The 27,758-nt window shown below is 36.8% G+C and overlaps 1 protein-coding gene across 10 annotated transcripts in view; it reads right to left on the bottom strand.

Moving 5' to 3' along the window:
• The window catches only part of FAM172A (family with sequence similarity 172 member A), a 411,264-nt gene that overhangs the window by 146,890 nt on the left and 236,616 nt on the right, over nucleotides 1-27,758 (bottom strand). For all 10 annotated transcript variants that reach the window (XM_035014862.1, XM_035014855.1, XM_035014863.1 and 7 more), the window contains one exon: nucleotides 5,365-5,481. In XM_035014862.1, coding sequence (XP_034870753.1) covers nucleotides 5,365-5,481 — 117 coding nt within the window. The remainder of the gene's footprint in view (nucleotides 1-5,364; nucleotides 5,482-27,758) is intronic.

A 27,758-nucleotide genomic window follows, 5' to 3' on the forward strand; every position in this document is an offset into this window, starting at 1 on the left:
CACATGAATTCAATCTGTCTGAAATTCCATCATATCAAATCCAACTTCCTATTCTGAGATGCATTTCTATAGTTTAAAGACCAAATCTCTTTTACTGTTTTTCTAATGTTTATTCTATCCCTCTTCTCAGTGGCTCAATTTGCCCCCACCCCAGTTCTTCAGTTGAGATGAACACTAGCATAGTGTCCAGGATGGCAACAGAGGCAGCGGACTAGGAAAGCCCGACTTAAATTCAGAAGACGCTGGAGTGTGTTCCCAGCCCCTGGAGATCTTATTCTTGGGTGCCCTGAGCAGACAGCAAGGCCTGCTGTACTACAGATATCAAGAGAGCATGTTTGAGCCTCAGATGGAGCCCTGCCTCATCCCAACCAGCAAGCAGAGAGAAAGATGCCCTTGGCCAGAGCCAGGAATTTGGGGAAAAAATGTGCAATATTGAGAGTGTTTCTTAGAGTTAAGTGTTCTCAATTTAAAGGTCTTTTAGAACTCCGAAATTAGGAATTTACAGGTTTTTGGTTTTTTTTGTGTGTGTGGTTATAAATTGTCTTCTTTGTGAAATCCAAAATGTTGGGAACTATTAACATAGACTAGAAGTGCCTGTAGGCCATAGTGCTGAGTGGCCCTCTTTGACCCTTGAACCAAGGGCTGACAATACTTCAGTGTAGATATGAAATGAATTAAAAAGATTAGAACTTAGTATGCTATGTTTAAAGAGAAAAAATACATAGTAGGTATCCTATACAAGGTATTTTGAGAAATATTTGCTGTCCTGATTGAATTTAGGTTCTTACTCATTTTAATTTCATTTGTCTGAGATCCACCAATGCCTTAGAGGTAGAGCTTCAAAATGGAAGGCATTGTGTCCTCAGACAAGGACAACTAGGATTCACTGGGTTGTGTTTCCGGGACTGCCATTCCCAGCTGATGATGCTGGGTAAGGGTTCATGACAGTTACGTAGAACCATACATCTGGCTTGGCTGGAGACTTTCAGAGCCCAGGGATATATATGTCAGGAAATAACATTTACCCACTCTGCTTTAAAAAAAACGAAAGCAAAAACAAAAAAAAAACCCTATGTATTTAAGGTGTACAACATGATGATTTGATACACATATGCATTGTGAAATGATTACTGTTGTTGATTAATTATTTTCTCGCATAGTTACCGTTTGTGTGTGTGTGTGTGTGTGTGTGCGTGTGCGTGTTGTGATAGAACCTGAAATCTATTCTCTTGGCCAATTTCTAGTATTCAGTACAGTGCTGACTATAGTCATCATGCCATACATTTAGACTTATGCATCCTTCATAAATGCAACTTTGTACCCTTTCACCAACATCTCTCTATCTACCCCACCGGTAACCACTGTTCTATTCTCTATGTATTCAAACTTTTTAGGTTCCATGTGTAAGTGTGATCATGTAGTAGTTTTCCTTCTGCGTCCAGTTTTTTATTTCACCTAGCATAATGTCCTGCATGTCCACCCTTACCCACTTTCTAGTCCTGGAGCTGGAGGAAGACGCATCTTTTAGGGTCTGCCTTAGGCTACTTTTTAACCTCTCCTCAAGAGTCATGGTTAAGTTTGTATCCTTGGTCTTTTGCTTGGAAGTAGTTTTCACTCAGCATAATTGCCAAAAGTAGCCCTCTCTGACCTTCTTTCTTTTCTTTTTTTTAAAGATTTTATTTATTTCACAGAGAGAGACACAGCGAGAGAGCGAACACAAGCAGGGGAGGGTGGGAGAGGGAGAAGCAGGCTTCCCGCCTAGCAGGAAGCCCAATGCGGGGCTCGGTCCCAGGACCCTGGGACCATGACCTGAGCCGAAGGTAGACGCCCAACGACTGAGCCACCCAGGCGCCCCTGACCTTCATTCTTTAAAAAAAATTGTTATTTTAAAATTATGTAAGTAATGTAAGAATATAGTACTTAACCTTCTTTCTGTATGCTAATTGCTGAAATTTAAAAAAAGTAAATCAGCTTTTTATAGTAGATGAATAGTTAATGTTGATACCTTTATCACATTAACTTAAATATGCTTATAAAACAAAAAGCAGTTTTACTAATTTGCCGTATAATAAGAATGACTGGGCAATTTGTACCTTGTCCTACTCCCAAATTTAAAGTGGTGTTTGGTCAAATAATGGGGCTAATCATTAAGAGGCCCAGACTACTATCTTTATGGACAACATTACAGTTTAGCTAAGTTGTTTTTCTTGACATAGTTGCAAAATATCTCAGAAATATGAGCTGATTCCAACTAAAGCCGGAGTAGGTGGTGGTAGGAAGTGGGATGGACACAAAAGTTACCCTTTCACACTCTTCTCCCAACACTCATGCTCAAGACAACAGTCCTTTCTATTTACTAAACCCAGGACTGTTTGTTCTTCATTATTTCAAGGGGTCTTGCAGAATGGACAGAGACTAAAAATGGAGAAAGAAAAGGGGATGGAGTTTTATCCTAAGTGCTAGGAAACAAACACTAGATTCTTATCTTGCCAAACCATAAAATTCTCTATGAGGGGGTCACATATTTAGGTGAGGTCCGACAAGGATATCTGGCATAGGCTCCCACAGTCTCCCTTTCTGTTCTTGTTTTAGAGAGGCTCTCTGGGCAGGGATAATTTCAAAGCTCCATCAACAATGACCTAATAATTTTTATCTCTGGGATATTATAGTGTTTTCTTTAACAATGCATTTTATTTTTTTATGCAGTTCCATTTGCTTTTCTTTCTTTTTTTTTTTAAGATTGTATTTATTTGCGAGGCAGAGAATGAGAGACAGAGAGCATGAGAGGGAGGAGGGTCAGAGGGAGAAGCAGACTCCCTGCTGAGCAGGGAGCCCGATGCGGGACTTGATCCAGGGACTCCAGGATCATGACCTGAGCCGAAGGCAGTCGCTTAACCAACTGAGCCACCCAGGCGCCCTCCATTTGCTTTTCAAGGGATTTTCTTCTTGGTTGTCACCTTTGATTCTCATAATAGTTCATGAAGTAGATGGAATAGGAATTATGATCTCTAACTCACAATTATGAAACAGGCCCAGAATGATGGAGTGGCTTTCCCAAGACAATAAGCCTTAGTGTAGAGTACCTGGTATGTGTTAGATCTCAGTTTTCATTTACCTAGTGAGTGACTAACCCAGAATCATTATCAAAACCCAGTTCTTCCAACTCCTTGCTCTGAATTACTACCTTTGGGTAAGATATTTTGAATATGCAAATCATCCATAAAACAAAAGAATACAATCCATATATTTTATGTTACTTGGGGGCAAGAAGGTAATAACAATGAGAGCTACAATTTATCGAACTTCTTTAAAATGCCCACGTCCATGCTGTTTCTTTACATATGTTATTTCCCAACCATATTTGCAAGGTACGTATTAGAGTTCATAGATGAAAAAACTGAATCTCAAAGAGATTAAACAATGTACCCAAGATTACACAGTCAGGTAAGTGATTGAGTTGGGGGTCTCAATTTTGGTATGTCATAATAAAAAACTCTTCATGCTGTTTCATGCCTCAGGCATAACTGAGGGAATAAAAGAACTATTCAAGAAGTAGGTCGTTTATAAAATTATATAATATTAAAAAGATTTATAAAAGCTATGCTTGCAAAGAAATTAATGAGAGCTTTGATTAAGATGAATTCAATATTGCCTATTTCAGTCAGACGAAAAAATGCAGATTAATATATTACAATTTTTGAAGGCGGCATCTAATCCAGTCTTAGTTACAAAGGGTTAAAGAAGCAAATCTACTACAGAGAGCAAACTGATGGTTACCAAAGGGAGGTGGGTGGGGGAATGGGGAAAACAGGTGATGGGGATTAAGGAGTGCACTTGTCATGATGAGCATTGGGTGATGTATGGAAGTGTTGAATCACTCTATTGTACACCTGAAACTAATATAATCTGTACATTAATTAACTGGAATTTGAATAAAAACTTTTAAAAAGAAGTAAATCTAAATAAATTTTGTTATATTTGTCACCTGGAATGAGACATGAAGAATTACCAATTCAAAGATGATGAACAGGGATATTTCTAGTTTGGGACAAATACTAAATTCCATATTGGTTATATGTGGGGAAAAAGGTGCATTTACATAATGCTGGGTGCTGTATACGTATTCTCGTGACGTATTACGTGTTTCTCTTGAAAAAAAAAAATAGGCCCATGGAAAAGACAATTAAGGATGTAGAAAACCTGTGAAAGAAGAAATATGAAAAGCGATGTGGTCAGAAAACATCTTAGGACAGATTAAAAGCCTACCTTTATATATTTATAACATTATGAAGAATGGAGTAAATATATTTTAGACTTTTACATGATGCAAGTACTTTTTCTAATGGATAATAACAACAACAGTGAAAACAGACTGGTAATATTATGATTATTCCATTATGGGATTATGCAGCTTAGTCCTTCTATTTATTCGAAACTCTTTCCAAACGTTAACTCTCTGGTCCTTTCAGGGCACCGTAAGGGCTGGTTAGAAGTTACCCATCATACGTATGGTGAGAGGCAGCTGGATAAATATCTGGGTATTCTATCAAGAAAAAGTGGGAGAAAAATCAGGAAGGTCAACTAGTTCTCATTTATAGAAATATATGGTTTGACCAAACCATTGATATAGCATGGTATGGATGATGCCAATTGCTTATAATATTAGAAAGGGAAATATAAATAAAAAATAAGTTTCAGCTGTACATCTATAACCAAAGTAAAAGAAATAATGGGTTGAAAGTTTAAAAAAAAATGGGAGCATGTTCAATGAGTCATGATAGTTTTCAGGCTCACTAGCCCTTAGGAATGGTGAAAAGAAGCTTTCTTAGCCTGAGGCTGGGCCGTAACCAGCCCTTGGGTTTCTCAAGCCCCAGGTTCGGTCTGGCAAAACACTATTTCAGCTTTTTACTTCTCCCCCTACTGGCAGTAGTGAGCCAATCCATTTAAAAGTGGCACGCACTGACCAGCTTTCAAGAAAAGGATAGACCCAATGGTACTTTAAGTTTCTTTCTTGTCACTGAGCAGCACCAATGCTAAATAGCAGGTGGAAAAATTAAAAAGCAGGGAATAATAATCTCCTAACAGATCATGACCTTCTTCAGCCAAAGCTCCTACTGTATACTGCATGCATACATAACATTCTACAGAATGCCCAAAAAAGGGAGAAGGGCTTTCAAAAACATATTTGTTCTTCAGAAGGGTTTTCTATTATTATTTCAACCATGTCTACTTTGTTTTCCTCTCTCTAAATGTTCTGGCTCTAGAAAGGAAGTTTGGGGGCGGGAGGTGATACAAGTTGGTGGGGGCTCAAGACATAAAGGCTCACACTCATTCATCTCGGCGTTGAAAAAAATCTAGTCTCACCTCTCTCATCCATTCTCGAATCGTTTTGCCTGCTTCTTGATGCCACACATTGTGAACAGAGTCTGTCAACGCCACAGCAGTTACCTTACTTTTTACATCTGCTTCTCGTTGAATCATCTGTTTAAAAAAAAGAAAATAAAATATTGGCTATAATTTTTTTCCCTACTGGGTGCAGCCTGCTTAGTCATAGATAATAATATACTAAAACCGAAAAAGCAACATGCATCTCTTGTTCCAAGTTACTCTTTTCTACACCGAACGCATGCCCTGTTCCTGTCCAGAGATGTGAAAAGACCTAATATTTTCTTTTAAAAAGATAATACCACTTAAGTCTCAGAACTACGCAGCTCTATTATTTTCCATGTGGTTTGACAATTCAAGGATTAAAGGGATCACAGGGGAAAAAAGGAGGAATCCCTGAGGGTTTCTTTTACAACTTTTTTCCACCCCTTCCTATTTCAGTGCTTCAGGGAAGTTAGTACCCGGGGCTCACTGTTAGCTACTTAGGACCAACTTCTACTTCTTTTCAGTAGTTGGCATGTCAGTAATGAAAGATAACTTGCTTTGACTTCTCCGATTTAACTAGCCTGCTCTTCAACACGGCCTTGTAATTCCTTGGTGTTTTAAATGCCCACAAAGATCTTTCTCTTCAAAGTCTATCAATATCATTTTGCTTTCTAATATATTTCTTTATGTCGGCAAGCTACAGTATTATATTCTAACTTCTTTCTTTAGAATGCTGTTTCTATAAAATTCAATGGTTCTAAAATGTAAAAGAGAGACACGTGGCTTGAAGAAACTGAAGAATTTATCAGTGGTCTGCAAGATCAAGAAAGTGAAAAATTATAGTTCCACATCAAAAGAATCATAAAAGGTTTTAATCTGCTAAATGAGGGACTCTAATTTGACACAAGTAGACGAAAGCTTAATACAAAATTACACTTAAAATACAGTATGTAGTAGCCTTAAATTTCATAGCCATGCCTTTTGCCTCAAATGTCTTTTCTCCCTCTAGAAAAGAGCAATTTCTCTATCATTTGCTATTAATTTCTCTAAATTGTCTATCAAAAGTATATTCCTGCGTTTGAAAAAAGTGAGAATTCTGAGTGGTGATGATAGCTCATACAGTGAACACTGAAAGCCAGGCTTCTGATACCAAATGATGCCTGTTGGCATTCTGAATGAAAAATGTCTCTCTCTCTTGTAAATTTCTTCAAGCCCTGCATATGCACATCCCCTCTCACTGAACACCACCTAATGGGAATCTAATTCACTGTTAATGCTGCTTCAGCAGAATTTCCACACCTTAAATATTTGGGCCTTTTGTTTTTTGCTTATAAAATGTGGAAATCTTAAAATCAATGTTGCTTATCAGCATCATAATATTACTGCAAAAATTCACCTTGCAATATCAATAATATTTTTAAAAGCACAAAATAATACTCTAATTCAATACTTCACATTCATTATTAAGTAGTTTGCTACCTTCTCCTAGATTTTATTTTAAAAATAGATTGCCATCCATAAAAAAGGATGAGACTGTGCCATTTGAGATGACACGGATGGACCTGGAAGGTATTATGCTAAGTGAAATAAGTAAATAAGTCAGACTGAGAAAGCCAAATACCAAATGATTCCACTCATAAATGGAATCTAAAAAAATGAATAAACAAACAAAAAGCAGAATCAGAACAATAAATACAGAGAACAAAATGAAGGGAGGGGGTGGGGGGTTGGGCAAAATGGACGAAGGGGAGAGAGATACAGGCCTCCAGTTATGGACTGAGTAAGTCACGGGAATAAAAAGCATAGCATAAGGAACACAGTCAATGGTATTGTAATAGTGATGTAATGGGACAGATGGTAGCTATCCTTGTGGCGAGCACAGCATAATGTATAAACTTGTCAAATCACTAAGTTGTACACCTGAAACTAACGTGACATTGTGTATCAACACTACTCAAATTAAAAAAGATAATAAAAAACTAAAGCTACCTTAAAGAATAGATTGTCATGGATCACGTTGGCACTAGAATATAAAAATTTAAACCAACATTTGATAATAAAACTCAAAATTCCGCAACAGTGAGTACACCTGGCTCATGAAGAACGTACATGTCCTTACTCTCATTTTCTAAATAGTAACACTTTTAGAGATCTAGAGCAATTGTTGCTGAAGTTACAAAATAAGAGCATGCTCTTCTGGTATTCTAAGAATATGTCTGCATTTTTAAATATTTGCCTGGCATTTTGTTGTGGTTGTTAACATACACTGACTTATGTAAGCTGGTTGTATCTGAAGACACAGAATATTGAGAGCCATTTGTGAAATGGTATCAAATTAAGACTTGAATAGGCTGAGGATTTAGTGCAAAAGCAGAAAATCTGGGAATTGAAATTTTACAAACTTGGAAAAATATACAGTTGTTAGATGGACTACAAGAGAAAAAATCCTTTGGTCTGTTTTTCCATCTGGCTGACATTTCAGACAGTGGATGTGATGCGGTGCAACTTTTCTTCACATCACATCAAATCATGTTATAATCCAGCATGACATTCCTTACACTGTTCTAGTCCTTTACAGTTTAAAAATCACTTTCATATTATATTATTAGAGGTGGAGAACGGTCAAATTCTAGAGGATTTCAATGAAGAGCTGTCTACAAATGAACCCTGTACAAAGAATTTCAAATATTTGGGGCACCTGGGTAGTGCAGTCCATTAAGCATCCAACTTTTGGTTTCAGCTCAGGTCGTGATCTCAGGGTCCTGGGATCGAGCCCTATGTCCAGCTCCACACTCAGCGCGGAGTCTGCTTGAGATTCTCTCTCCCACTCTTTCTGCCCCTTCTGCTCTCATGCTCTCTCTCTCTAAATTAAATAAATCTTAAAAAAAAAAAAAGGAATTTGGGGCGCCTGGGTGGCTCAGTTGGTTAAGCGACTGCCTTCGGCTCAGGTCATGATCCTGGAGTCCCGGGATCGAGTCCCGCATCGGGCTCCCTGCTCAGCAGAGAGTCTGCTTCTTCCTCTGACCCTCCCCCCTCTCATGTGCTCTCTCTCTCCTCTCATCCTCTCTCTCAAATAAATAAATAAAATCTTTAAAAAAAAAAAGGAATTTCAAATATTTGACTGTTTAGGGTTGGTAGAATTGTAAATTAGTAAAAATCTTAACATTTTGTTTTTTCAGACTATTTACCTCTATTCTAGCCTTGCTGAAACCTACTTGCAGTTTCCATTTCTGCCCAAAGCCTCTGCTTCTTGTATTTGTTAGCTTGGATCAGAGCCCTTCCCTCTCTTACTGCCTCCCCTGGGAATGAGCACTGATTAAGAATGCTGGGGAAAAGGGGCGCCTGGGTGGCTCAGTCAGTTAAGCATTTGCTTTCGGCTCAGGTCGTGATGGTAGAGTCCTGGGATTGAGCCCTGCATTGGGCTCCCTGCTCAGTGGGGAGTCCGCTTCTCCCTCTCCCTTTGCCCCTCCCCCTGCTTCTGTACACTCTCTCTCTCAAATAAATAAATAAAATCTTAAAAAAAAAAAGAAAAGAATGCTGGGGAATGGCAGTCAGGGGGTAGACTGAACGCAGGAACCAAGATTGTTTAAGATCAGACCCTAGATGGAATATAGAATGGGTGGAGGTGCAGCTGGGCAGGAAAACTTCTATATAGTCTTCTATAATAGTCTAACAGAAGACTATAATAATCTGGAAATCACAGAAATCTGGAAGGGAGGAGGCCATATCACTAGTCTACTAAAGTCAATCTAAGTCAATCTACTAAAGTCTAATATCACTGAAGTCTACTAAGTCTACTATATGTCAATCTAAGGTGAAGATGTGGTTTTTATTAGGATCCATGGATGTGAACCCCTTTGAAATTCCTTGCAAAATTCTGTCTGTAGATGATAGGATTATTTTTCTGGAAGAGAACCCTTAGCTTTCATTAGATTTTTAAAGGGATTTTAGTCACTAAAAATAGTAAGACCCTGGGATTTCAATGTCTCCATGTATTCTTGAATCAACTATGGAGTCCCTGCCAAGTAAACTCTTCAAACAAATAAGATCAGTTTTACACCTATACCAATCTTTCAAAAATAAAGGATGACCTTCCATTTTTTGTTTTAATGTCTTCAGTATGCTATCAGTAGTTGAATAAAAGTGACAAAAAAATTGGTATCTCAGACATCAACATCTCAGTTTCATGGCTTGATTATTCCAGACATCAACATCTGAAATTTAGTTTATCAGATAAGTTATATCTGATAAAATTATAATGAAAATTTTTTGTTTTCATTTGTGTGTATAATATTTATATCTGAGTAGCTCTTCACAAATTTCAAAATGAATGCATAATCATTCTTATTTTATCCTGAAATAATATTAAAACGTATGCAAAACTTGTATTATTTTTTCCATCCGTGGAGGAGGAAACTGGTTGAAGCCGAGAAACTGGTTAAGGGCCACACAGATAGAAAATGACACAACTCTGAGTTGTTCATGATTTTAAGTCCTGTTTTCTTTCATGTGTGTCACATGGGGTCTATTTCTCAGTAATATATCATACTACTCTTACCTAAATGAACTCATTTGATTAATCCCATTTTCTTTATAGTATTTCAGTAATACAGTATTTCATTAACTTCGACATTTATTTTATTTTTTTAGATTTTATTTATTTATTTGAGAGACAGTGAGAGAGAGAGCACAAGCGGGGGGAGAGGCAGAGGGAGAAATAGAGGGAGAAGCACACTCCCTGTCGAGCGGGGAGCCCAATGCAGGACTCAATCCTGGGACTCCGGGATCATGACCTGACCGGAAGATAGGCGCTTAACCGACTGAGCCGCCCAGGCGCCCCTGACTTGGACACTTAAAAAAATATTTTAAAAATCCAAATCCATATCAGTAAGGAATGTTGAAATTCTAAAAATCACGCCAAGATAGAAATCAGTCATGTGCAAAACCAGACTATCAATAGCATTTAAAAGTTATTATTAGAGTTCTAAAATAAAATGATGTCTAGGGTAAGAGGGAAAACTACATATTTCCATAAATCATATTGATGCTTTGGGAATTAATACAAAATATGTGCTGCTGTCACCGGATATTTTTGTTTCCCCTTCTTAATTCGATCTATCTCTTCATAGTCCTCTCACCTTAGCTTCTACACAATTAATCTGCTCGCGTTCCTTCTGTGCATTGCATGTTCCCAGTCTGACAAAAGCTTAACTAACCCAATAAACATGAAGTACTTTGGACAGACTCAAAACATATACCATCTGTATGCAGGCTCATCTTACTATTAAATTTTTTGATGGGAGTTGAAGTTGAGAGGAAAAAAATCTCCCTGTATTATTTGTTTTCTTCCAGAGTAAGATTTTAAACCTTAAGTAACTGTAACAAGATAAGAGAGCTGATCAGAGCCTAAGAGTTATTTGGTGAGGGGAAGAGCAGGGGACCAGAGATACGGTGTGGGAGGGCCAGAGTCAGCAGCATCCACCTTTGCTTCCTTCCACGTGCCCTCCTGGCCAGCCCTTCCAGCTACCATCTCTCCCCCAAAATTACATAGACCATTTCTGTCCACCTAAGTTGCCTCACCATGCTTTCTGCAAGGCCCTCAAATGGAGCCCTGCCTACTATCTTCACAAAAGTATCTGGCCAAATCCAAATACCTCATGTCCCCCTAGAAGTTTCTTAATTCCCTAAGAACTGTACCTATTTCAGTTCTTTCTTTTTTTAAAAGATTTTATTCATTTATTTGAGAGAATGAGAGAGACAGAGAGAGAGGAGGAGAGGGAGAGGGAGAAGCAGAATCCACGCTGAGCACAGCAGAGCCCGAGTGGGGGCTTAATCCCAGGACCCTGAGATCATGACCTGAGCTGAAAACAAGAGTAGGATGCTTAACCAACTGAGCCACCCAGGTGCCCCCAGTTCATTTCCTCTACAAGTCTATCATGAGCTACTTTTAGAAAAGGAAAACACAAAGACTCTTTTACTTCCACTAAATTAAGTTAAAAATTTGCTATCCTCTTGTCTTAGCTTAGAAGGTAAGCTTCTGAAGGCAGGGAGATAGTGATGTTATGGGGATACTCTGCCATGAGCCTTTGAAGGTAGTTCTTATCTCTAGTTGAGTGTCTTGGGTTTTGGAAATTATGAATCCAACCCACTACTAGGTTCAATACTCTCAACCTAAAGAAGTGAACCCTGCATTGGGTTTGTCTTCACCCTAACCTAAAAGAAGCGAGTAATTTCATTTTTCCCTATTTGTGGCCCAGCAGCTATAGCACTCAGAATAAATCGTCTTAGATTTTAAAGTCCAAGGGACCCTCCTGACAGAAGCCAGTGTGGGTTGGGGGTAGGTATGTATATATGTGCAAACAAGCCCATATCTATATTAGCACGTATAATATGTTTTAAACATGTTTCTGAGGGAAATATTTTAATGTCTTTCATCAGCAAAAGTCATTACCTTCCTTTAAAATTCTGACCTGTGTTACACATAAGCACTCTGATGGTTACAGCATGTGAATCACTTGTACAGGAAAGAATATTCTGAAAGAAAATCAAATAATACATTTCCATCAGATTAGGATCTGACACTAGTGTACGTATATAAATCTGAGGATCATTACTACTGCATGAGCATGAATGAATCATCAGCCTGCTTAATAGCAAGGTTGAGCTTTGAGATGTCTTTAAAATATACGCATGTGTGTGTGTAAATAGATTCGCTCTCTCTAGAGCTCCTAGAGTTAAGATTTCAGATTAAGGGCACCTGGGTGGCTCAGTTGGTTAAGCGACTGCCTTCGGCTCAGGTCATGGTCCTGGAGTCCCGGGATCGAGTCCCGCATCGGGCTCCCTGCTCGGCAGGGAGTCTGCTTCTCCCTCTGACCCTCCTCCCTCTCATGCTCTCTGTCTCTCATTCTCTCTCTCTCAAATAAATAAATAAAATCTTTAAAAAAAAAAAAGATTTCAGATTAAGTTGTTTCAAAGTTTCGAAAAGTATGAAAAGGTGGTACTTTTTCACATTTTTTGCCATGCAGATTATAATTACACTCAGTGCTTCTACTTGGGTGTAGTTTTTATGTAGTCTGATAAACAACGATACTTTACCACAAACCTCTCCTGTCACTTTACACTTGCGCCTGCACATCTCCTGGCTGACAGCACGCTGCCCTGTGTGCTACCAGGCCCACTGGGTTGAAAATGCACATTGGGCCAAGATGACTAATCAGCTGACACTGGATTTGGCAGTCTTCCCTGTTAATGTCTTCTTGAAGCTTCTTTTGTACATGTCAATCCCAATAGTGTGCTATTCACAGAGCAAATATCACTTTTGCCACAATATTAAAACCTTGGTCCTGTCACCCAAGGCTCTTGAAGTACCTCTAGTGATTACTATGAAATACACACACTTCAGTAGATGAAATATGAGGACTAAACTGCCCAGCAGGAAATCCAGACAAGTATGACATTCAGTTCTCACATACTACTCACAGTTCACATTTCCGACCTGGGCCGGTTCACCCCTCCTTAGGCAACCTGGTGGTCCCCCGCTCCCGGGAGGTCACCATATTGATGCCGAACTTAGTGCGGACACCCGATCGGCATAGCGCACTACAGCCCAGAACTCCTGGGCTCAAGCGATCCTCCTGCCTCAGCCTCCCGAGTAGCTGGGACTACAGGCGCCCGCCACCGCGCCCGGCTCACAGTTCACATTTCTAATCTGCATTCACCTCTCTCTCTCCCCCCGCCCCCCCCTTTTTTTTGGAAGTAGAAGCTTTCATGTAAGCAGTCTTCATAAGGAATGCCATGGTTAGGGTCAAGGACTTTGGAATCAGATTCTCTGGGTTCAAATCCCTGTTCTGCCACTTCGGGTAATGATACTTCGAGTGAATTACTTCAACTTTTCTGGGTCTCAATTTCATCACAGGTCAGAGGGAGATGGTAAATACACTTAAATCATGGAGTTATTGTGAGATGAACTGACTATAAAGTGACTAGTGGAGGACTTGGCACACAGTACACAATTATAATAGATGATACCATAAAAACACACAATACAAACACTCCACATTTGTAAACTTGTGCATTCTCCTTTCTCAGTGTAGAAGGTAACAGAAGCTTACCTTAGAATACATTTAATGACAAATACTGTTTTTTCAAAAGACACAGGTCCATAAAGGAGAAATAGAAAGAGGTGATTATTGTGTTTGTATAAAATCTTGTCATCAGAATACTAGACCTGTAATAGCACTCTGCACTTAAAAATTAAAACAGAATTGTTGAAGGCACCCTGTGGCAGCTCCACTTCCCTGCCATCAGCAACCCCTTTCAGAATTACTTGGGCCAGCAACAGAGCACGGAGCCACGGCTTAGCTGTGCCAAAAGCCGGCAAAAAAGACCCCTTACCACTTTGTGTCCTACCTAGAGGGGGTAGAGCTGACGATGTTTTCAAAAAGAGAATCACAGGGATATAAAGTATGTCCCAAGGAAGGAACTATATTGTTGCAGTTAAAAGCATGCATAAGTTTTGGAGTTCCATGGCCTTAAATTTTAATTTCTGGTTAATCATTATAAGAATACAAAAATAGGAATAATAGTAGTACTCGCCTCAAAAGATTGCTGAAGGATAACAGAGAGAAAGCATGTGAGCAATCAATATTGTCAGCTACCATCATTAGTACCTTGACAGTCATTTTTAATTTCTGAAATCTGTCCTTCCTTTTAAATATGGTATCTATGTGTTCTTCAGTGACATCCACATCTGCACAGTTCACGTAGCAGTTATGTGTCAGACAATCACTACATCCCCTCCTCCACCTCCTCAATTATGTAAAGTGATTTGGGCTTGCTTAAACGTTTGTAAAGAAAATAATTAGGTACAAATAGGATAACTATACATTCTAGTTAGCCCCGGACATTCCAGGTGTATAACTATGGACCTGGCAGTTATTAATAGTGTCTCTTTTCACTGTTAAAAGTATTCTAGTTTGAATGGTAAATTATATGGTCACTGTATCTATAAGTATAACAGAAGTTAAATGTTACTCTAGCAAACAGGTAAATCTTATGAAGTTTCAATGCTTAACAATTTAAGGATATACCCAAGAGCTATACAGTTGTCACTATAAAAATAACCATGTAGGAAAACATACAACAAATACTTCCAGAAGTTCCTAAGTTCAAAATTTAAGGGCAAGCCTGAGCACTGTGCCGAGCCCCTCACAGATGGACATGCAGCTTCACACCCTGGGTAGATAAACATGGCCAGCTGGAGCTCCACTGTAGCAACAGGATAAGACAACATTCTCTTTTCCTGTGCTTTGAAGCCCTCGCTTCAATTCTTACAACCTTTGTCTAATTTCAGGAAGGAAAAGGCTCTCCACAGGCAAGAACCCCAAGGGATAGGGTATGTAAACTGAAACTTCTTGGGTCACATGTATTTATGAAGATAAGTCTCCAGCCACCAGTTAGGGAATGGCAAGTTATGATTTAGTATTGCAGGCGGCCAGAAGAGAGCAGTAATAACTTCCTTTTCCTTTTCTGCCTGGACTATGCTGCCACGTGCAGGCTCCTTCAGCGACAAAAAAGCATATGTAAGGAAAGTTTAAAAGAAAAAGAAAAGAAAGAAACAAACAAATATTAAGTGATAGACGATCTGGGAACTGAAAAAGAAGACCAGTGCTTTACAAAAACATAAAATGAGAGAAAAAAGGCAACAGTCTGAAAAACTTCATCAATCAAGAAAACAGCAAATTAATTATAAGGAAAAAATAAAAGAGGTCATATACTAAGAAAATGGTGTAAGGATTCATCAAAGTGACTTATTTGATTCAAATGTTTTATTATGTAATGTTATAAGGCTGATCATAAGTAGGGGAGATATTCTAAAACATAGCTAATAAAAATTACAACGAACATATATGAAGTGGATATATTGTAAAAACTAAGTAAGAACTAAACATTGCCAGTCCAAAAAACTAAGGCAGGCTTGCAAAGGAGATGTTTAACTGGGTCTATACATAGTCTTAGATGGAAAAATGAGAAAACTTAGTAAAACCTATATATACTATATACCCAGAGATGTTTCTGATGCATCTAAGTAGTAAGCATGTTCACAATACTCAGTTTAAAAATCACTTATGAGCCTTTATCAATTGCTAAGTGCTAGAAATACTTTCATATATAGAGAATTTGTCAATCGTTGAATGGTTTAAAAACTTGTGGCAGAAGATTTCATTAGGTCAGGCAGAAGCAAGGAATATACATCCAGCTGGGAAAGTGTTAATACCCTTAAGTTTTAAAGCATACCATTTTATTTTGGTCTGGGAAAAAGAAAGGTAAAGAGCTAAGATTTCCTGCCAAAACATATATAGTAGATAACCAGAGTATCGGAGATTGTGTTATTTAAGAAATTTTTCTTAAAAGCCTTTACATTAGTTAGGTGTGAGGTGATGGGTATGCTGACTGACCTGGCTGTGGTGAATATTACACAATGTATACAGATATCAAGGTTATCAGGTTGTATACTTAAATATATACAATTTTCAGTCATCAATTATACCTCACTAGACCTGGAAAAAAGAAATCTTTGCTTTGAATTTCCACATCGATGTTTGCTGTATTTGAAATTTTACTAAAGTTTTCAAAGTTATTTTATAGCTTTAATAATATTTTTGTAAAAAATTCAGGTTCCAATTGCCTGTATTGTTTTCAATATATTTTGAGGACTGTGTACTCTGTTACCTGGCATAAACAGGGAAAGTGATATTCTAATTTATGAACTGTTTTAGGTAAAACACTATTACTACAAAGTTGAGGAAAACATAGTTTCTGACCTTTGGGAAGAACTCACAGTTTAGGATGGAAGGCACATTCAGCTAAGTTCTTAGAACCCTTTAATATTCTGAGTACTTACAGATAGATAATTTCATTAGATAGAACAATTTCTTTTTAAGTAGTTGAGGGATTATGTACCTGTTTTTTAGATGAGGAAATTGCTGTTTAGAGAAAATAAGTGACTTGCCCACATTCACAGAGTTATTAAGTGGCACTGCTAAGATCTTTTAACTCCAAATCCCATGTCTTTACATCATGGCTATCTGTATATAATACCTTACACATTCACTTTTGAAATACTTGTTACACAGGTAATGATTTCTTTCCCACTGTGATGTAGGCTCCACGAGGGCAGGATCATATTTGCCAGGTCAGCAACACATCACCATTCCCTGCACAATGACTGACGTATCATAGGTGGTCAGAAACTATTTGTGGAACGAACAGAGGTGCTATTTACAGAAATGGAATAGACTGGGTAAAGTGAAGGCTAACAAGTTAGAGTGATGTCTGGTTTGGCGTATTTAGAAATAGGCCATATCGCAGGTTGGGCTCCTGAGTAAACAGACTCTGAAATGGAATTTAGCATACAGGATGTTCACAAAGGAGTGCTCTTATGATCAACATCTGAGGAAGGTGGTGGGGGCATGGGGTGGGGATGGATGGGAAACAAAGCAGGATGGGCAGAGAGAGAAGTCAAGGTGAGATGGAGGTCCAACGACAATCTTGCACAACTCCAGGGAAGCTCTGGACCTAGAATGACCCTTCAGAGTAATTCCAAGCTGGGCCCAGATGGCTTGGCCTTTAATTTCCCATACTGTTCTGTCTTTGAATATGGGCCCCACAGAAGCCAAGGCAATCCCTGAAGGGGCTGACAGCAGAAGGCTGTCTGCTGAAAGCACTCCCAAGAGTTGGGGCAACAAATCCTTTACTGAGGGAGAAACTGGGCAGTATATCACAATGTCCACCACAGGCCATAACTGAAATTAAGCATTAGCTTATTATCCATTCAAATCTAAATCGTCCTTCCAATCTGCCTGTCACTCTATTGTAGTATTAGTGTACTCAAGATTGCATTATGATTTAACTCACTAATATCTCTGGGATTAAGTAGATTTCTCTTGGATTTTAGATCTCTCATAATCTAATACCATATTATCTACCTGTCAAATTTTGCATTATCCTCCAACTAAAGATTATAAGGGGAAAACACAAAGTCAAAATATGAAGACACGCTGACTATTAAAAAGCATAAAGACATAAAAATCACAAAATTCAAAAATTATCTTACAAATTCATTTGGAATGATTTGATTTCCTGGATTTCAAATGAAATATATATGTCAGATAAAGCAAGGTATCCTTGTGATTTCAAATCTGAATGCAAAATAATCCCAAGCTTTAAATAAAGTATGCAATGGTCACTTAGTGTCTGCCATGATAAACTCAAACTTGGTGGTGCTGGTAGGGGACAAGAAAGGGTGAGTATCAACAGAGAGGTTTCACTGTAAAAGTAGTGGGTTGGCTTTTCAAATCCCAGCCTTTATGATATAAAGAAAATAAAGACTGTGTTATATAAATTTGGGGACTGAATAAAGACATTTAAGATTTTGATTCTTTTCCAGATCTTAGTTACTCTGTGTTCTGAGATGTTTCTGAGTTTTTTGCTTCTAGAAATCGAGGGTTATCTTCATTTGATCATACTTCTCCAAATGCAGGGCTCGGGTTTATGCAAAAGTGTGTGGCATAAATTGGAGGGGGGCTCTCTTACTTTTAGATTTCAGGGTAGGCATTGACCCATTGATACAGGAAAGCAAGACCACCCAAATGTTCTTAAAACAGGATGTGTTAATCAATTGTGGGTTATTAGAGTTACCAAACATTGGGAAGAGGCTGATACCCATTTTTAAGGGTAAAGTAACATCATTATAATAAGTATTAGTCACAGACTTCCTACATTGTTTGAAAATATTTGAACAAGAATCTCCAGATGGCTCTTCTACCTGGGAGCTTATGCTAAGTACTTGGAGCCTGTGTGCCTGCTTAAGCATTCAAGTGAATACTGTTGCTGGAAGAAATTTCTATTCAACTAACTACTTATGAGGGCTGTCTAAATGCACACTCTACTGACCAACAAATAGAGGACAATCCTTTAAGTTGCAATTTCAAAATATGATTCTGATTATATGTTGGAGTCATTTTTCTTACGAAAGCACATCTCACATTTCTGAAGTGATAAAGTAAGTCTGTTTGAATAAATGGTCTGAAATAGATTCATTTGAGATAGGACTTTTTAGGATGGTATTTACTGCACAAAACCATATAAACATTAAGTGGAAGAAAAGATGGGGCTGGAATGAAAGTAGCTATTTATCTCTATGTATATGGCTATATCTTCATTTCACAGATAGAGCACATACACATACACCATATGTAGTAAAAGAGCACTTCTGAGTTCATATACTAGTGAACTGTAAACAACAGTTGCTATACACCAAGTGTCCTCTACCAATATCCACTGTAATGGAAAATGCTGGAGCAGCACTTCAGATCACTAACAGGAAGAGCAGAACCTTGAAACCTATCATTTAGACATCTGATGACAGCTCTGGTGCAAGATGGCAGTGAAAAATTTATACTGAGGAAGGCTGATGTGTGAATGAAGGAGAATTATTCTCTGGGCTATTTTTTAAAATTCCATTTTCCTTCATGTGTCTGTTCATTAGCACTTCTTTGGGGGGAGATTCCATTAGTTGAGTCAGTGATTTAGGGTCCATATTCCACCATCACTAAATATTGCCTCCGTTTCATGAGTATGAAATAATTCAAACAGCAAGAAATCTAAGATAAATATACTAAGCACAGTACATGATGTTTAATAAGCATCAGTATTTATTATAGTAGGAAACAGAATTTTTGTTACATCACACATTTGTTAAGCAGCCAGTTTAGCCAATATGAAATCCTATAAAATGGCAAAGATATAAAAAGGAGTCAGGAGTTCACTAATTTAGAAATTCAATTATATGTCACTGTTTCATATCAGGTTAATTACTTTATTTACATTTTTGAATTTTTACAGTAGTGCATGAAAGGTGACAGACTGACAGTACTGCAGACTGAAATTCTTGCACTATCTTCCTGAGTGTGAATAATATAAAAGACAATATACAAAACAGAATTACACATAGGTTTCGTGTAACGAGATTATAAGTGAAATAGACATGGTGCGGAAATGGGCGAACAAGAGAGATGCTTTCAGAAAAACTTTATTGAAGAGATAAGGTGAAAGGGAAGTGGTCAGTCAGTAGAAAGCTTCTACGCTGTCCTTCTAGACAAAAACATATGAGAGAATGGAGGTCAAATATCAACAAAACAACGTGTCTGAAGGGAGGCCTGCGAATGACATTCAAGAGAAGTTAAAAGAAGAAATCTTCAGTGAAAAAGAAACAGTGACTCCTTGTAGGGAAGGTTATCATAATCAGGAGTGTAACAAGACAGGGGAAAAAAGATACTGCCACAGACAGAGCACAAAAGAAGACAATGCATAGGCATGAGGAGCAAATGTTGAATTTCCATAGTTCTGATCCTAACCCCCTTTCACAAGAACCCAACCTGCCATTCCTCACTGTGGGTGTCATGATGAAATCTACCATACTACTTTCTGTCACTAAGTTGTCAGGAAAAGCAAAGCTTCTCTAAGTCTGTCTCTTCCTACACAACCACCAGCACGTACTATGATCTATCAGTCACTTTCCTCCTCACACAGAAAAAACAATAAACTCATTGCTGAATTTTCCAGTACTTGAATTAAATGTTTCTAGATGTTAACTTGATATTGACACCACTTTTTAATGGCCTGGGGGAGTGGATGAGTTAGACCCTAACGCCTTAAAACATACATTCGAACAGTCATGAATGCATTGCAGTTATAGCTCTTATGGTCTTTTATAGAAAAGAATGACTACAAGTAGCATCACAGTTTACAGAAACCAGTAAATATTAATTAATGCTGACATGGCTCTACCTATAATATTGAAGAAAAGAATGGAAAGTTGTTAGGGACATTAGAAATTACCTAGTCCAGTTCCTTTCTGTACAGATGAGAAAAAGATGAAAAGACTTAGATGTAGCCCCTAGTTTCAACAGACATGGATTGTCCCAGCTATAACTCAAAATTCCACAAATGGTAATGCCTCTCCTTTATTCTAGGCCACTCTGCACTGCTTAAATCACGTGTGCCATGAGGTCCTTGGTGATGTGTCCTAGTGCTATGTTCCCTTGTAATACTATAGGCTCCATAGTGACATACTCTTATGCAAGTTTTGGGGGTGACAGGCCATCACGGTAGTTTGTACACAAACTGCTTTAATGCTATGGACTAAATGGCTGTTGTTTTGTTCTTTTTCTGGTCAATATGGCAGGTAGAGTCAGTGAAACTGGTTTCTTCATGTAGATTCTGCCTTACTATGGATATGAATGTGGAAACATTCATCTTTGTCAGAAATTATGTCAAATTATTCAAATTTATTGGTGAATCACAGCAAACATCCCAGCTGATGAACATCTCAGTCATATGTTTTTTAGAGAACACTTATGGTTCTGAAAAGATAACATTACCATGAGCTTACCCATTCTGAAGCAAAGATGTTTAGAGAGAAGATGGGTTCTGTTATTCAAGATAATAATTTGTTTTAATCATAAAAAAAATTCCAAAGATGCCCAGCACTGTAAGTATTAAAATGTATCCCTTCTGAGAGTGTTGCTATTGTTTCTTTTACTTCTTGTTCCCCTCTTTCAAGACCTTTAGGAAGCCATCTCTAAGACCTTTCTGTCAGTTTCCATCTTTCCATAGCCATAACACTGCTTCTCTGGCTTGAAGTAATAAACGATTAGCTACGGCACAGTGGTGTGATGTTCATGTTATTCTTTGCTGTACTACACCCAGCCACTGTCTCAAAAATTAATGCAAGTATATCAGGATCTGAAATTAACTTTTTATAGCCAAAAGCAATGTCCTGCTAGGAGAAGAAAAACCTATTATAAATGGGCTGGCATCTGATGGCTTGTAGATGGTGAGTACTAGGAAAATAACATTTCAAATTATAAAATGGTGAGTATAACAAAAGCTGCCCCATACTGACTAATCAGTGTTTTGTTTATGAACTGGTAAGGTCTAACTAGGTGGTGCCTATTTTTAGTAAGTGACAAATCTATTACTGAAGATGAGAGATGAAGCTAAATTAGCTAATGCTTTTATGATGTTACATAGGAATAATGAGAAAAAATACTTGTAAGGAAAATAACAGATAATATTTCTCTACGAACTGTGTATTAACCTTGAAAGTTTTTTTCCCCCAAGAAATCTCATCAAACTAGTCACTCAATATATTTAAAAGCATATGTTGTTCAATAAACATCAAGAAATCACCTTAGAAAACTAGAAAAGGAAAAAAATCAACCATGATAATGCACATATCCATTTCTCTTTGAAAAATTTTAAATAATTTCTCGTTATAATACCCATGTAGTAGAACCCGATATGGAATGCCACAAAGCAAAGGTATTTTATAAATTTTATTTAAAACTGCCCATCTGTTTATGCTCAGGTATTTTAATGGTATTCAGACCAAGCCTCACTATATTAGCAATATTTTTGTCCCTTTTTGGTCCGGATGTAAAATGTATGCCAGGAAAACTTTAAAATCTGTATAAATACTTTATTTCTAATTACTCATGTTAAAAATCAGTTTCTTTAGCTAATAAAACCAGGGCATGACCTAACTGCATGTTTTCTTATATATAATGTATGGCTCGCTACAACTATAGAGGAGAAGAACATGAAATTTTACCAGTTCTCTCATGGATCTGATTAATTAGGAGAACAGAGAAAAATAGTTTTCTTTATTCTATAGGCCACTGATTGCTTTCCACCTTTGGATAGGGAGACTGCAGGAGGAAGGAGGCGGGAGAGAGAGTTTTATTTTAGGAAGAGAACAAACTCATTAATGTCCTTAGAGGTTACAGGTAGTTCCTTAGTGTGAAACATGAGTATTTTAGGTTTAGAATAGACATAAGATTCTAAAAAATGATTAGAACAAACCTTTAAATTTTTAGGAAGATCAAACGGTAATTGCTAATTGAAAAAGTTTAGTTAATTGTGTTGTCATTTGATTATCAACTAGTAGCCACAGTTCTAATCTATAAATATAGTTATGAATAGTCACGAATCCACTTTTCTCTACTCAATTTTAAGTGATCAGCTAAAATACAAGATTAAATACAGTGTTTAAAATACTTTAGAAGAACTGTAGGTCACTTTTGAACTAAGTATGTGCTTAAAAATTACAAATAGGATCAGTGAAATTCTATAAGCAAAAAGGTACAAATTATTGCTTTTTGTGCTCTTCATTCTTACGCTTTGCTTATCTTTCTCTTGACCTTTATCCAAATGAATCACACTAACTCTTGAATGCTTTCTCTCACTTGATTTCTGAAGCTGTTCATCACACTTGCTGGCTAGAAGCACAGCTGGCAAGGGATCTAAACCTCATCACTGGGCAAACTTGCCCTTCTGGTTTTGCCAAGAACGACATTTCCAATGGGGGAAAAAAAGTTACTGTATGGGGCACTGGATACTGTATTTGTTTGTTAGAACCAGTAGCTCCTCCCCCTTTGTTAGCACTACATATAGGCATTAGAAATAAAACCAATATAAAAATAATTAAATAGCCGAGAGTTCTCTAAATTCAATTGATAATTAAAGTAGGAGCACAGAAATCAGCTGAGTATTTTTACTCATTTCCTGAAGAAAGATGCAACTGAGGATAAGCAGTGCCCCCTAGTGTCAATAACCACAGACAATAAAAGCTAAAGGAAACTTGCTAACATTGACTGAACTAAAATTATTAAAAATATATGCAGTAATAAATTATAAATCCATTGTTAATCAAATTTTAAATTTTACATGTGTATAAAATTACACCACATAATCATTTATTTAACACTGATCTGCTCAGGAATGCATACTCACATGAACACATACACACATACACACACATACACACACACTGTATGCAGACTGACATGGCCAAGATGTCTTTAATGTCCCAGGCAGCCCAGAAAAAATATTCCACCCAGCACAGCAGGCCATGCATGAAGCGGGTGTCAGCAAGCCCAGCAGAATCAGTCACTGTGAAGACGTCTAATAGGAACTGCTGAATACACAATACGGGCAGCATGGCCTGAATGGCTAAAGTGGAATGGCCAGAATGGAGTCCGAAAACCCATCCGAAATTGTAATTAAACCTGTAATGAGTGTTTAAACATTTTTCTCTTTTTTGCTGGTAATCGAAGGTTAGCATATTTAGCCTATATTAGAGACTGATTTTAAAAATGGTCTAACTTCTACTGTGCATGTTCTGAATACTGGATCCTAAAATTTGAAATACAAATAGATAAAATATATATTTGTCTTTAGAAGAAAATGCAACACACAAAATTAAAATTTTAAAAATATTACACCTACTGTACGGAATTGAAGCTGAGTAATAATTTTTCTGAATATACTCTATGAGAAAAAAGTTATTTTTAAAAGATCAATGAGACATCTACAGAGTGATACAGATGACAAAAAAGGTAAACTTAGCTTCTCTTTCTACAAAATACTGTCTAGGTCACTAATTTTTAATAGCAATTTTTGGTATTGAACCCATAAATGAAAGCAAACAAACAAAAACAGTGTAAAAGAAAACACCCATACAAATAAAAATGATAAACAAAAAAGAGAGAAAAGGCCAGAGGACTAGGTATATATGACAAAGAGATCACTAATGAAAAACAAATTAATAAAAAACAATTGCTTGATTTTACTTGCATAAAAGTACAAGGCAAAAAAAAGAGTTCAAGGCTATTTAAAACATGCATTTATATAGGAAATCATTTGTCAACTACTTTCCCACATAAACCAGTAATGCATATACTATCAGTTTGCAGTTTTAAGAGCAAGGAACATAATTAGGCTTTTATGAAAAGATTCCAATGTGCGTTTAAATTGCTACATCTTTAAAATGAGGAAGGTGCAAACGCAATAGTTTAGTATGCATAAACACAAGGTCCAAATGATAGTTAAAAGTCGATAGATATTTAGGACTTTTACTATAACTTCTGGTTAAAGCGGAAGCTTGACACTTCAACTATTTAAATTTAGAAAAAAAGTTGCAAAATGCCTACAGTTGAGTTTTTTTTAGAAGTTTAACTTTGGCAGGGCTGTTAAAATCTAGGGTAAAATTAAAGAACAACAACAACCTTTTTTTGCTCGTTACAGTATTTAAGTAATGTTAAGGATATTAAAGCAGATGGACATATTTATGCTCAATTTAATTGTATTAATACCTATTTTGTTACATCAGAAAGTATGAGTTCTCATTAAAATTTCCATAGGAAATGGAATTTTATCCTAAATCAGTAAAAACAGGTACCTGCTTAGATGTGATAGTGAAAAACCAAAGTTGTATAATTGTGAGGGGAGAGGTCTGATTTTTTATTTTGCAGAACAGCTGTACAAAATGCTGTTGCAATTAGCACTAAACATCAAGTACTTTCCTGCAAGTCTTCAATAGGCAAACATTATTTATAGGAAGTAGTGTTCTTTTATCTCTTTTACAAATTTTTGTTTTCATGGATATTTGCAGTTTCATCTTTAATTTCCCTATAAGGTATTTGGCAATTATTCGTTATTAATGTAGGCACAAAGTGATATGAGATTTCCAACCCCACCCTACCACTGACCTACATAACTTCCCAAAAGATCCAAGAAAAAGAGAGGGATAAGTTCTAAAAGCTAAGAGATAATGGAACACCATTAAGAAAACCTTCCATTCTCAGAGGTAAAAATTAAGAATTTTTTAGACTTAAGCTAGAACATTTCTGTAAGTGTAGATTTGGGGGATGTATGAGTAAATGTCCGGGCCAGGTTTTCTGTGTTGTAGAAAAAGGGTAAGGTAAACAGGACCACGCCTGTTGCATGAAAAAGATGCTGGGTTAGGAGTATAAAGCCTGAAGCTAGGTTCACACACAGCTGGATAGAAATGGTGAGTAGGAGCTATTATTATTCCTACAAGGTTAAAAGAAATGGAAAAGGTTTGTAATCCATGTAATCTAGTATCAGCATTAACATGACCATAATTACATTTGATTCCTTTCTAGAACATCTCAGATAAAAGAGTTTGAAAGTACATGTACACAGACACCAACAAAAATAAATTTTCACAATGTGAGCTTTTAGCTTTAACTTTCTAAAGCCTACATTAAGAAGGTTCAAATACAGATTTTCTTTTGCATATGTGTTCCAAACAACTAGATTCTTATAAAGTGGTTAGAGGCAGAAAAAGAGTGTAAGAGATAAATAATTTCAAAGGAAGGCATTTCCTTAACATACGTAATATTTCCTTAACATTCAAGTAACTAACATGTAACTATCTCTTCATGCATATGATATCACAAAGATTATTAAGTGCTTCCACATACTTAAACAATCATAAATATGTATCAAATAACTGACCATAATACATTTTTAATCAATAACTCTCATTACACTGAAAACATTTTCTTCAGGATGATAAAGCAAAACTGTACTATATTTTCAGGAATGATTCAATATTACTAAAAGTTAGAAAGAACAAATACAGCAAAAAGCAAATATTAGTCTTTGACATTATTTCTTTAGCCACAGAGATATTTTAAATATTTATATTTAAATTATATTATACCAATATATTTATATATGGTATAAATGGTATACCATATTTATATATGGTATAAAACCATATAATATGGTTATATTTACCAATAGTGATCAGTACTTGCTTATTAACCAATAAATATTGTTTTTTAAAATACTATCTTGGGGCAGGAGTGAGGAAAAGTAAGAGAAAGGTAGTAGACTATTATTTTACTCAGAAATTATATGACCTCTTATTTATTTGCTTTATTTTCAGAAAAGTAACATTTTTGCTAAAACAGTATATCTTAATGATTTTTATATTTAATTATATCTTGAAAAATTCAGAACTTATACTATTGTGAGTTAAAAATCATAGTTATAATTAAAATTTGTTTTTAAGCAACCAGAGTGCTATATATAGTATCATAGACAGTGATAGGAAATTTACAAGCGTATCCTTAAAGATGAGAGATCAAATTTTATTTCATTAAACAAACAAAAAACTCCTTTTTGAGATTTTATGAAGAGATACATTTTTAATACAAAGTTAATGATTAATAATTTTTACTACGAAGTCACCATGGTGTTATTAGAAATGCTCAGACTTACAATATGCTACACTGGAAATATGGTAACTTCTAGAAATGATCAATAAATATATGATGCTTTGTCAAAGGGAAATAATGAGAAGAGGGCTGAAATCAGTGTATCCTTCCTTCTATGATTTAAAAATAATTATTCCTGTATTTGAAAACCCATTAAGCTTGAAAGCTTTTTAGCAATTTCTTGCTTCTCCGTTTGATATGGGAAAAAGTAATGGATTTCAGTGGACAACTTTTTACCAGCTATTTCACCATCTTTATGTTTCCCAGCACCTGACAACAAAGCCCACCCTATCCCCCTCCCAGCCAAGTTTCCTCAGATATGTCTTACAAAGAGACTGAGCACAGATAACATATTTCATACTCAGCCTTAATATCCCTGCGTGGGAAAGTCTGGAGGACTCTTCTAAGTCTGAGGTCCTGAGTAGTACCTGAGCACTAATAAAAAGAGTGGGCATGATACAACATCTTAATAGAATTGCACAGGGGCCAAGTTCTTTTTTCCCCCCACCAAATACTGAATTATATTTCTCTAATGTGGGTCCATCCAAGCAGCTGATTATGTGGTATAAATCTGGAGGAGAAATACAACAATTGTGATTGAATTATATAGCAGAAAATCTGGCCAGCTGAAGTGTGTATTTATAGTTATTTATAGTTGCACATGGTCACTTGTATTTGGAGTTGTCATTCAGTCCTATAAGGGGTTTTCAATGCATCTCCTCTAGCACCATACACTTCTTGGTTGTATGCAGTCAGTGGTTCTTCCACACAGCTAAGCAAAAGCACTTTCCAGCATCTGAATTAGCTTGTTTGATCATGGGTTGCTGTGAAATATAGACTCCTCTGACTTCTGAGGTAAAAGAGCTCTCCTCCACTCATGAGATTATTTTACATCTAGCAGGAGCTTAAGATACATACTTACTCATTCAGATACGCAAATTTAACCACCAGAGACAAGTAAATTATGCAAGATGATGTACGTTTCATTTTAGCTGGAAAAAAATGTGCAAACACTATACAATTCCATTTCAGAAAGCTATACTTGCACAAAGTTGAGACGCACTGAACAAAAGTTGCAAGGTAATATCCATGTTTTCACAGATTGGATTCACTTTTGAAGAGCTGTTTTTAAGTATCTAAAGAGGCTTTTCATTTCAATACTTTCATATGACTTTTCCATTGGTATTTTCACATTTTCCCAAACTACCAAACTTCTATTTAAACTTAAGAAAAAAT

This window comes from Mirounga leonina, unplaced genomic scaffold (assembly GCF_011800145.1).
Source record: "Mirounga leonina isolate KUSES-001 unplaced genomic scaffold, KU_Mleo_1.0 Mir_168, whole genome shotgun sequence".
NCBI lineage: Eukaryota > Metazoa > Chordata > Mammalia > Carnivora > Phocidae > Mirounga > Mirounga leonina.